This window comes from Jaculus jaculus, chromosome 12 (assembly GCF_020740685.1).
Source record: "Jaculus jaculus isolate mJacJac1 chromosome 12, mJacJac1.mat.Y.cur, whole genome shotgun sequence".
Lineage (NCBI taxonomy): Eukaryota > Metazoa > Chordata > Mammalia > Rodentia > Dipodidae > Jaculus > Jaculus jaculus.
Genome location: NC_059113.1, coordinates 14,898,128 through 14,910,834, shown reverse-complemented (window position 1 = coordinate 14,910,834; position 12,707 = coordinate 14,898,128). Strand labels below are relative to the sequence as shown.

Genomic DNA, 12,707 nt, shown 5'->3' with positions numbered 1-12,707 from the left:
AACAAATAACCTCTTGTGATGCTCACACAAGTGCAATAGCGGCACACAGCCATGGTGGGGAACCAACTGCTCTTGATTTGGCTAAATGATCCCCTCAGTGGTATGGGACCCATAGCTGGAACTGGGAAACAAGTCAGAACCATATCCAAACATAAGCCCACACTCCAATATCAAGCTACTATCAATCATGGGGTACAAGAGGGCCTACAACTATTAAACTCTCTATTAAAAAAAAAAGTAAGGGCTATCTCATTTGTCCTGCTGCTAACCTACTCTCTGTTGGAGAATCTGCTTCTCTTTTTCAGATGGATGCAGATCCTAAGGAGAGAGTCACCCCATCATACCTCAAAAAGGCCCAGGCTCAAACTAAGGAAAATTGGTGAAACAAGCAAGGATGCTGTTTTCCTGATGAACTGGATACCAGCACAAGAGGGAAGGAGACCAACACAGAGAAAAATCAACTCCTACCAAATCAGCCTCAGAGGCCCTCAACACCTCATCACTGAAGCAGACCAAAAATGAACCCAACATGGCTCAGGGAAATTTTGCAGAAGAGGGGGTGGAAAGAATGTCAGAGTCACATGTTGGGTCATGATATGCAGAGATATTTATCGTACCAATACTGTGGGCTAACTCTACAATGCACGACCCATATACCTCAATAAGGAGGGGCCATTGGGACAGGGTAGGTCACGGATGAACCTAATAATGGCACCAAACTGCCTGTATTTGCTGAATAGAAAACTAATTTTTAAAAAAAGCCATGGGCTGGAGAGATGGCTTAGGGGTTAAGCACTTGCCTGTGAAGCCTAAGGACCCCGGTTCAAGGCTCGGTTCCCTAGGTCCCATGTTAGCCAGATGCACAAAGGGGCACACGCGTGTGGAGTTCATTTGCAGAGGCTGGAAGCCCTGGCGCGCCCATTCTCTCTCTCTCCCTCTATCTGTCTTTCTCTCTGTGTCTGTTGCTCTCAAATAAATAAATAAATAATTTAAAAAAATTATTTAAAAAAAAGCCATAAGGTAATACCATTTTGGAAATAAAATAATATTACCAATGTAAAATTTGAGAATATCTATTTGTATACAGATTGGAATGTCAGAATGTGAAAAATATGGTTTGAAAGTCACTAAGGAGGCTTTGGATATGGATATATTGTATTCAATAGCTATGAGCCAGGAATCACCAAGGATAGAAAAGAGCCAGTGAAATACTGTATAATACTGTGTTGGTTAATATTGTTACCTTGATGAGATCTAGAACCACGTCTGGGAATGTCTGTGAGTAACTTTCTATATTGGGTTACTGAAACACATGGACCGAATAAAAGGAAAACAATGAGCTGAGCAGCAGCGTTCATCTCTCTACTTCCTGACTGTGGGTTGGATGTGCCCAGCTACCTCATACTCCTGCTTTCGTGCCTTCCCTGACACAATGAACCGTGATCTCAAGCAGTTGGAGATATAATGACACACCTTTTAAGCATCCTGTTTTTGTCAGGCACTTTGTCACTGCAAGGTGGAAAGTGACTAATACAAAGAAAAAAAGTGGGCAGAGGAAAGGAGTCTTTTGAGCCTGGACGTGTAGTGTTACCTACGGAAGACTGTGGCGGAGTCCTCACAGTCAGGAGGGGCCCATCCTTCTTTACATTGGCACTGAAGCTTGTGGTCACACACCTGGGAGAGAAAGGGTCCAATGAGTGTCCCCACTAGACTGACCACACAATTCAAGGCCATGCCCATCTGCAGTAAAGTCCATTCCTAACACGAGTGGCCCTTGCTCTGTGGGCTTTCATTTTTATTCATATGGTATGAATGAATCATAGGAATTCCTGAGTTCGCATATTCTATGCTACTGAAGGTGAAATGAGTTTCAAAACTATCATCCCTGAATGCTAAAAGTATTGATTCAGCTTCATCACAACTGGATTGATTGTTAATGTTCCCCATGACCTTGTGTGTTTATAATCAAGCCTCATACTCTATTCCCAGCTAGTGGAGTCTTTGGGAGGCAGAGCCTTGTAGAAGGGGGTATGACACTGGGGATGGACCTTGAAAATCATTAGTCCAGCCCTACAGGCTCTTCCCTATGTCACCTCTACCTCCCAACCATTTTAACAAGATGTTACGGTAGGCCACGCTGCTGATGTAGCTTCCACTCAGAAGCGTAAGCCTGAGATAAAGCTTTTCCTGCCACAAGATGCTTCTGGTTGACTGTTCTGTCTCCATAATAACAAGGTACCTGCTACTGAAAATTATAGCAGAGTCAGCACATCAGGGATGCCCATTTTCAAAACTTACAGAATGTCCTTTGCACTTAGAGGAACAATTGGTTGATTTATATGCCTTCTCAATATCCACACATTCTGCATTAATGCACACCTGGAAGGGATGTGGGAGCATGAAGTTGGTGGAGATTTCCAAAGGGTTCAGCTCTGTAAACAGTTGCTGTCATTATGAAAATATTATAATGTTCTTGAAATCATGTCTCTCGCAATCATTTCCAATTACACCATACTTTTGAGAATTTTGGTCTCTGTCACTCTCATTTCTTAAATTTTGTAATAGTTTTCTAAATTCAAATTCCTAGCTATTTTATTAAGGTATGATAAACCACATGAATGAATACCTGTGCCCAGAAAAATCAAGACACAAGCAAAACAAACACTGTTTCCATGAAAATCACAATGTCAGCATACCTTGTTTTTTCCACACTTGGTTCCATTGGCCACCATGTCTATTCCTTGACTAGAGTCTTCAGGATCAAATATTTTGCATGTCATGAAAGATATTGTAAGACCTGTCCAGGGCAAATTTCTTGACCCACCTTCACAGAACAACTTCCCACACATTATATCTCTGAAAAAAAAAAAAAAAAAAAAATAAAAACATTTATTGCTATGGCAATACTCAATTGCAGTTTTACACAAATGAAATCAGCCTATGGCTATCAATGTTTGTTGAATAGTACGTTCACTTATATAAGAGAGTTCTAATCATACTTTCCATATAATTTTGTTTTCGGCATTAATAGGACCCCAGCAAAATAGAACCTACATTTTTAACCTCACAAAGGCATCTAAGAAAAGTTATAAATCTTTTTTAATTTTTTTTTGTTCATTTTTTATTTATTTATTTGAGAGCGACAGACATAGAGAGAAAGATAGATAGAGGGAGAGAGAGAGAATGGGCACGCCAGGGCTTCCAGCCACTGCAAATGAACTCCAGACACATGCGCCCCCTTGTGCATCTGGCTAATGTGGGACCTGGGGAACCGAGCCTCGAACCGGGGTCCTTAGGCTTCACAGGCAAGCGCTTAACCGCTAAGCCATCTCTCCAGCCCAGAAAAGTTACAAATCTGTTGCTGTGACTTGTGGCAGAAAAATTCTAAAAGATACCAACTTCTACTCTCTACTATAAATTTATCTATATAAAGCAAAGCTTCCTTCAAGACTACAAATCTCATGGAGTGTGATCTTAGGAAGTGTTTCTCTGCATCCACAGTGAAGCTTCTCAATGCTGAGGAAGGCATTTACTGACCACCAAAAAGTAAACCAAGCTAAAGCTAAAAGCATTGTGATTAATGGATTTATGCACAATTCCGAGGAAGGCTGTGAAAAGTATTCTGAAAGAAATAAGATTTTTTTTCTGAAGTCTGTAGTGGCTGTAGAAAATATGGATGAAGCTATATTAGCATTTGGGAGGCAGAGGTATGTGGACCTCTGTGAGTTCGAGGTCACCCTGAGAGTACATAGTGAATTCTAGGTCAGCCTGGAGTAGAGTGAAACCCTACCTCAAACCACCTCCCACCAATAAGAAAGAGAAAGTACTGATGAGAAGCTGAGGAAGGCACACAGCTCCTCTAAGCTCAAGAGAGTGTCTGTCATGACATTTAGGCAGCAACCCATAAGGGTAACCTGGGCACAGTAAATGTCAAGATAGGTCTCCACCATAGGCAGTGACTTGAAACAAGTTACTAGGAGGGGAATATTTTGGATAACGAGATCTTGAGAATCCTATCAGGAGAGCACCTTTAGTGGTGGATGAACAGACGATGGAGGTGAGATAACCTGTCTACTCTCTTCCCACTCATCACCTATGCATTCCTCTTCGGCTGAACCCTACACATTGCCTTCTACATCATTTATTTGCCTTTTTTTCTTTGCAGAGTCATTGAGTTCCAATAAAGGAAAGAGCGCACTACAATTTATCCTTTAGGCAAAAATATTACCCAATACTCCCTATAGCCAAATAGATTGTTAAGTATTATCATCTAGCCACGTTACTCTTCAGTTAAACAAATCTCTGGGAAATTCTTAAGTTGTTCAACCTTTTATTATAAATTACATGCATAACAGACTGGGGAAATGGTTTAGCAGTTAAAGGAACTCACTTGCAGCATTCCAATCTGGGTTTAATTCCTCAGTACCCATGTAAAGCTGGTTACACAAAGTGGTACATAGTTCTGGCATTTGTTTGCAATGACAAGAGGCTCTGGAACACCCATTCACTCTCTCTCTCTCTTTCTCTCTTACTCTCTCTCAAATAAATAAATAAATATATAAATTTTAATAAATTATATGTACAAAATTTGGAGCAGGTACAAAGAGTTAAATGTATTATAATTTGAATTTAAAGGTCATCTTAAAATCCCAGAATAAAATATATAAAATATTCTTCTCTGGGAGTGATGTTTTATGAATTTTTTCAAGATATCAAAAAGAAAAATACAATGAGCTCTTTGGGTGAATTGTCAATCATTTGTTTTACCTTCTCCATATTTCATGTAATTTCATGGCAAATATAAGTACAATTGTGCACATCCTGGGTTGATTATTCCTCTGGAAAGATGAATTGTTCTACTCTGAGATTTATAATGAAATTATTCGATTGAAAGGTGACTAGAATGTGCTGGAAAATCCTTGGACTGATGTCCAATAAGGCCCATTTACTATGGCACATTAACCTCTAGCATTAATTACTTAATGGCACTTGGTACAATCTGCAATATCTACTAGAAAGGTATTGAAGAAAGAGATAGTTTCTGATATGCATCTCAGAATCATCATCTAACCCAAAGCATGGCACAATGTCATCACCCAATGCATGTGTACCCAAACAGTAATGGCTGAATTCACTTTCCCTTTAAGTGCAAAGGACAAAATGCACAGCTAGAAACATCCCCCACTCTGGCCTGTTGGGCAAGAATGTTCAAACAACAAAGCCACTTACTTTGCTTTGCATGGGACATGTGTGCCATTCACAATGTGGCAGTACCCATACTTGGACCCACCTTCATTCTGCTGATAACATGACTGATTTGCAACCTTGGTTTCTACAACAAAAAAGGCATATTTAAAGAGACAAGAAAAAAGATAAAAGAAATTTAATGCTACAAAACATTAATAAAATAACAAGTTATCATAAGTACAAATAGGGTATTCCTTGTTTAAAATCCTTGAGATTAGAATTGGCTTATACAAGCATTTTTCATATCCTGGACTACTTGCATACATACATTAATATAGCTATGGGTGAGATCCAACCCTAAACATAAAATTTAATTCTGCTTTCATATGTAACATATACACATACTATAGGTGATTTTGCATGTTTAGAGTACCTGAATTTTGACTGTGACCTGACACAGGAGGTCACAGGTGGAATTTTGATTTGTTACATCATATTGATGCTCAACATAATTTTAGATTTGGAAAAATTGGATTTGATATTTTCAGATAAAGGGTACACAATTTGTTCTACTTGGATGTAATTCTATTGACCATTCTCAGAAATGTAAGCTGCAATAATTTGGTAACAGAGAAGCTAGCTAGAAGTTAAAATAATCTTTTAGTCATTCTGTTGTTGGGTAATAGCCAACAACATCTATTTACTGAATATGAAGATGTGGCCAGAAGAGCTGCCATTATTATTTTTGTAGCCTACAGGTATTGGTTTCCTGTATGACATACAGCCACAACAACCAGCAGTCATGTTCCAACAGATGCCTCCCAGGTACAGTGACAAGCATCACATATTTTACTCTTCATAGCATCTTCCTTATGTATCCTTCAGATAGGTGCCCAACACTATGGCTAAGAGCTCAGGCTTAAAGGGCGACTGACTAAAAGTCTGAATTTTGGAAAATGTCTTATCCTCCAAGTTTTCTCCTCTATAAAATGATGATGATGCCATAGTCCCTAAGTTGCAGGTTTGATGAGAGAATTAAATGGATTTATATGTCATCCACTCAAAGTGGTGGCTCAGTAAGAGGTTGGTAAATGCCAACCATGCTCATTATCAGCTCTTGCTGTCAATAAGAAAACAGAATAATTGTGTCCTAAAAGTGAAGAAACCAACTTTATAAACCATTCTACTTGAGTCTGAGATCTATGCACTATCTCTGTTCTGGGATGCTCTTCTTAAAGATCACTTAAACACTGGGAAATTTTGAATAAATCTTGGATGGATAGCAAGAAAAAATAAGCAAAAACCTCTATGATTATGTTTTCAAGGAAAATATACATTTATAAACTAAAATATTTTAAGTGAACTTCATGTTTTAACATTGAAGACAATAAAATTTTGTTATCATATTTCCTTAGTTGTTTGAATCTTATTTCTATTTATTAATTCATAATTATAATAAAATAGCTACATAATTTAAAAATAATAATTAGGCATGGAAAAGCTGGATATTCCTAATCCCAAACTTTTGAGTTACTGATACTAATATTACAGAAAGTATCATTCATCTACTTCATATCTTGCTGCTGCTTAACTTGCCTTATTAAAATTAATAATATGCCCATGCTTTCCTCAGACATCTGATATAATTCACATATAAGTAGGATCACTTTTGTAATCTAAACTTGATTGTCTAGGGACTGGTGAGATGGCTTAGTAGTTAAAGGTGTTGCTTGCAAGGCATGTCAGCCTGGGTTTGATTCTCCAGAACCCATGTAATAGCAGATGTACAAAGTGACACATATGTATGCAGTTAATATGCAACAGCAAGAGACCTTGGAGTGCCCATTCTCATTCTCTCTTCTCCCTCCCTCCATCAGTCACTCCCTCCCTGTCTTTTTAATCAGAATTTGCATTAAATTTAAATTGTGTCTTAAAAGTTTTCAACCTTCTTTGAGTAGTATTTATTTTTAAAGCTGTTATTATGGCTTAATCAGAATATGGTAACAAAAATTTCAGTGGACAAAAATGACTCTTTAACACATTTCATGTTTTCTCATTGCTTTTCTGTATTCCTTGGGCCAAGTTTTATTTTCTTTCTTTTTTTTTTTTTAACTCTTAGCCATTTGACCAACAGTGCTATTACCCCTTGCATGCTTCAACGTGCACACAAAGGGACTCCAGGCATTTACTTGCCCAAGAAGGACTTTAATTATGGTTGATTGATAAAATATAGACAGTTTGATTTGGCTTTTTAGATAAGGACTTAAAAAAAACATAACTAAATGGCTACAGGGACAATAGATACTAAAGTGAAAAGGTGTTTATCTGCAAGTAAAATTTAACTGCTGCATCCTTATCTTTATGTGCCATGTTTACTCTTTAGTCTTAAAATGAACTCACCCATGATTTTAAGTAGGGACAGTTTCTTATAAAAATGGGACAAGTTGTTCCTTTGGCCAGGATCAAACACCTTCACCAGAATGACTTTTCTTTGTATGTGGATTAGGAGAGGATTTTGCCACTGTGATAGTTAATATGTGCTGACAACTGGAGGGTGTTTAGAATCAGCATTGACACATACCTCTGGGTGTTTCTATGCTAGTATTTCCAGAAATCCTTAATGGAGGAGAGAAGACCCTTTCTGAACTTGGGTAATATTTTCCTATGGGCTAGGATCATAGACTGAATAGAAAGGAGACAGTGGAATGTCAGCTGAGTGCCAACATTTATTTCTCTCAGCTTTCTGATTGTGAATGTAAGGTGATTAGCTGCTTCATGCCCCTGCCACTGTAATTTTCCCACCATGACAGACTGTATCTCCTTACACTGTGAGCCAAAATAGACCCTCCCTCCTTTCCCCATGCCATGTTTGTTCGGGTGTTTTGTCACAGTAACAAGAAAAGTAATTGATACAGCCCCTACCTGGGCCCCACATCTCCATGCACTGCTGCTGCAAGGTAGGGCAGGTGCCCATCAAGCAGTAGCCCCGCCCATACTGGCAAGGGAAGCCATTGACTCTGAACCTGTCATCTGGGCAGAGGCCAGATTTACCATTACACATTTCAGGCAGGTCACACTCATTTTTTGCTGGTCTGCACACCATCCCGGCCTTTTTTAACTGCAGGGAAACAGAAAGAGAAAGAAGGCTGTACCCCTTCCCTAGCCCAAGCATAGAAAACAAACACAAAATTACCTCCATTTGGCATTTTTTTTCAGCAAGCAGTAGGTTAAATTTGGACCACAGACACTGAAGAAATATAAGCTTGAAAAAGAATTAAACCAGGCAGCATATCAGACACAGGGAAAAAACTTATTTTTCCCTTGTTGAATATATGTTTACTGAGATGCTCAGGATTTAAATCTGCAATTTTAAAGGTTTACTGGTGATGTGAATCTGCTGTGTGAATAAAGATAGTTTTACAAACAGCAGGTCAGCATACCTTACAACTTTCCCAGGAATCAAGTTTCCTTAATTCCTTTTATTGTAGATTCAGACATTTCTGTTCATATCTTATAGAATGGTTCATTATGAAAACAATAATCACTTGCTGTAATAACTCTTTGGCTATGTATTACTGCAAATGTAGCTCTTATTTCCGCAGAACAAAGCAAACAGTGACACTCAGGTGACATCTGAGGAGGCCCTTTTTTCCTGGGCTATGTGAGGGGGTATGGTCTTACTTATATCAAACAGCTTCCATTCTCTTCATACCAAACCCACACTGTAATTGATGCATAAGAAATCTCCAAGTTCGGGCTGGAGAGATGGCCCAGCTGTCAAGGCGCTTGCCTGCAATGCCTGACAACCCAGGTTTGATTCCCTAGTACCCACATAAAAGCCAGATGCATAAATTGGCACATGCATCTGGAGTTCATTTGCAGTGGGGGGAGGCCCTGACATGCCCTTTATCTCCGTATGTCTCTCTCTCTCCTCTTTGTATCTTTCTCTGCTTGCAAATAAGTAAAATATTTTTTTTAAATCTTCAAGTTCTCCTAACTACAGCCCAGCTAGCTGTGTGACCATCTGCCACACAAACCATGCATGTCCCTTCACTGCCCTTCCTCTGGCCTTATTTAATATTTTCTCTTTCTATCTGAATCTAAAGGTAAAGTCAATTCTTTTTTTTTTTTTTCACATAAGTTGAATGCCTTTCAGATAAAGCATCCTCTGACCTTTCCAGTAGGCACTGCTGCTCTCGACAATAGACCTGATGTTAGATTTATTTATTATCATTTCTTTCTCTCTCTCTCTCTCTCTCTCTCTCTCTTTCTCTGTGTGTGTGTGTGTGTGTGTGTGTGTGTGTGTACGTGCACGCGTGCATGTGTGTGTATTCATCAGGGCATCTAGCCTCTGCAAACAAATGCCAGACACTTGTACCACTTCTTTTTGTGTTCATTTATGTGGGTGGCTTGGGAATTAAACTCAGGCCAACAATCTTTGCAAGAAAGCATCTTTGCAAGCCCTGAATTTAGATTTAAATAATGTGATCTTGAGTCTTGGCTCTGTGTGTATCTAGGTGTTTAAAGTAAGAAAATGGATTTAATCCCACTTAAAATCTATTTCCTCATGTGGCATATATATTACAAGGTCATCATGAAAATTAGATGAAAATATAAGTAGAAAGCATTCTATGGCATCATATTGTTGATGTGGGTATCTCTTCTTACATTGTATTTTCATCTAGTTCATATGGGTATATGAATGTGCAAAGGCAATAAGTACCAAGTTCTTTCAGATGCGTGAATGTTTTCAGTGAGCCTAACAAATAATGCTTGATAAGCACTTATTGGATGTACTTTAAATTTTTGAATTTTCTCCCTTGTAACCTCTTTTTTTAACATTTATTTTTTATTTGACAGGGAGAAAGAGGGGAGAGAGAGAGAGAGAGAGAGAGAGAGAGAGAGAGAGAGAGAGAGAGAGAGAAAGAAAGGGAGAGAGAGAATGGGCACACCAAGGCCTCCAGCTCCTGTAAATGACCTCCAGATGCGTGCGCCCCCTTGTGTATCTGGCTAACATAGGTCCTGGGGAATCAAACATGGGTCCTTTGGCTATGCAGTCAAACACCTTAACTGCTAAGCCAACCCTCCGTCCCCCTCTCTTTTATTTCTTTTTTCTTTCTGACATTAATATATATATATAATGTCATCTACAAATTAGCTCTGTGAACATTGTGCTTTTAAAATATATGAAAATATGCACTATATTTCACTTTGTGTATGGATGTTTATACAGAGAACACCTGAGATCTATCCACTTAGCTAATTTCTATCATAACATTCAGAATCGTTACTCATAGGCACCAACCTGCACAGAGTATCTCCAGCTTTTTTCATCCTCTATAGTTGAAAATTTATACCTTTTGCCAGCTTCCCCTTATTTCTCCATTTGTGCATCACAAGTAACCACAATTGCACAGCTGTGTCTACACAGTCAACAGCCTCTACATTTATTTGAGGAAGGGCTCCTGTAGTCCAGATTGGCTTTGAGCTCATGATGTACCTGAGGGTGGTCTTGAACTTCTGATCCTCCTCCTCTACCTCCTAAGTGCTAGGATTACAGGAGTATAATACCACACCTAGTTTATGCAGGACTGGGGGCTGAATCCAGAGTTTTATGCAACTAAGTAAATACTTTCCCAACTGTATTGCATTCCCTGTCCTATAGTCAACATTTTTAGGTTCCACATACTCAAAAGATCATACAGCATTTGTCTTTCTTTATCTACTTTTCTGTTTTTTTTTTTTTTCCACTTGGCATAACAGGATGATCATCTAAGATCACCCTGGTTGTCACAAATACTAGATATATAAATTTCCCACCTTTTACTACTCTAAGCTGCTAGTCACTCAACAACAAAAGAACATAACACCTTCTTTCTTTAAATTATCACCGGGGGACTTCATAGTGATGTATATAAAGTGCTCAGTGAGTGCTTGATAATGCTGCCATTATTTTATATAAATGAAAATATGCTCTGCCTAATTCATTGAACACAGTCACTAAGATGTTAACATATGAAAATTATCATCATTATTAAAATGAAGCAAAGAAATCTCACATTGCATTTTTCACAGCATTCTCCCAGGGCACACTGGAAGCCAGCCCTGACTTTACAGGCTTTAGCATCACAGCAAGGGTTGGTACATTCCTAGAAATACCAGAAAAAAAAAGGCAAATAGATTTTTTTCTCTGTCCTTATTCAGCATAAACCATAATATAATTCATTTTTCAAATAAATAGACTTTGGTAAAAACCAAAAATGAGTTTTAGGAAAACAAAAGACTTTAAAAAATATTAGAGAGAGTCTGTTATCTTGCATCTATTTGATTTCTACTTACATGTTAGTTTAGTTTAAATATATTTTTCTATTTTCTCAACTTAAGTTAAATACCTTTTCCCTCCTCTGTCATATCATTACTATCAAGGTCTTGCCAGGCGTGGTGGTGCACATGTTTAATCCGAGCACTTGGGAGGCAGAGGTAGGAGGATAACCATGAGTTCAAGGCCACCCTAAGACTACATAGTAAATTCCAGGTCAGCCTGGACTAGAGTGAGAACCTACCTCAAGGAAAAAAAAAAAGAAGAAGAAGAAGTTCTAATTGTCTTGATAAAATATGAGGGAAAATGACAAAAAGATAGCTTTAAAAAATAAAATTTATTTAAATTGTTATAGAATTTAATGAGTTCAAATCATCAATTATATATCTCTCTCACCTTAAATTCAACCCTCAAAGTATGTACTAAAAAGTTAAAGCTATAGTTCTTTATTCCATTGACATGTGATACAATTTTATTTAGAGCTATGTCATTTCCCTGGGTGCCATTGCTGTGTTTCTAAAAGATCAAAAACTTAGCTTGACATGGAATTGGAGAGGTGTAGGCGGTTTCCATTGTGCCCATCTACATTTGTATTGAAGATGATGGAAGACTGATAATATTTTTAGAGTTGACTTGAAACTTTGCTCCTTAATATACATGTAAACATCACCCCAGAAAGAACACTGACTCACTTAATGACTAACTCTATACTTTTATTTTGAAGTCATTATGAAGCCAGCCCTCTTAGGGCATCACCCACACTCCTATTGAGTATTATTAATACAATAGGAGCAAAGGTGTATTCAGAGTCCTGGATGAGACTGGGGCAGGGCCTTTGGTGATTACAACTTCTGACAGCACTCGTGCAAGATATAGCAGTCCTTTGTGATGACTGGTCCTGGGACTTTAGAAGCAACACACTTGGACCTAACGCTGAGCTCTTACACTAGCCATCTCTGTGAGCCCAAGCAAGCAAGTGACTTGTACTCTCCAGGAACTGACACAGTGGTATACCTAACATAAGGCTCAATGAGTCATAGTCACTTGAGCGTATTGAAGTACTGCAGCCAGAGTGGTAGCCAGAGTGGTAGGGACAGAGACACAAAGTCAAGCTGGAGAGGGGCACCTCACAGTGGTTGACACTACTACAGAAGACCTGCATAATAGGAGGGAAAATGATGACAGCAAATAGAAGACAGAC

The 12,707-nt window shown here is 38.5% G+C and overlaps 1 protein-coding gene across 1 annotated transcript in view; it reads right to left on the bottom strand.

Annotated features, from left to right (window-relative positions):
- The window catches only part of Adamdec1 (ADAM like decysin 1), an 89,390-nt gene that overhangs the window by 51,041 nt on the left and 25,642 nt on the right, over nucleotides 1–12,707 (bottom strand). The window contains exons 13-18 of the mRNA XM_004665816.2: nucleotides 11,247–11,336; nucleotides 8,110–8,305; nucleotides 5,230–5,332; nucleotides 2,697–2,856; nucleotides 2,299–2,379; nucleotides 1,596–1,674 (exon numbers count right to left, since the gene is read on the bottom strand). Coding sequence (XP_004665873.2) covers nucleotides 1,596–1,674; nucleotides 2,299–2,379; nucleotides 2,697–2,856; nucleotides 5,230–5,332; nucleotides 8,110–8,305; nucleotides 11,247–11,336 — 709 coding nt within the window. The remainder of the gene's footprint in view (nucleotides 1–1,595; nucleotides 1,675–2,298; nucleotides 2,380–2,696; nucleotides 2,857–5,229; nucleotides 5,333–8,109; nucleotides 8,306–11,246; nucleotides 11,337–12,707) is intronic.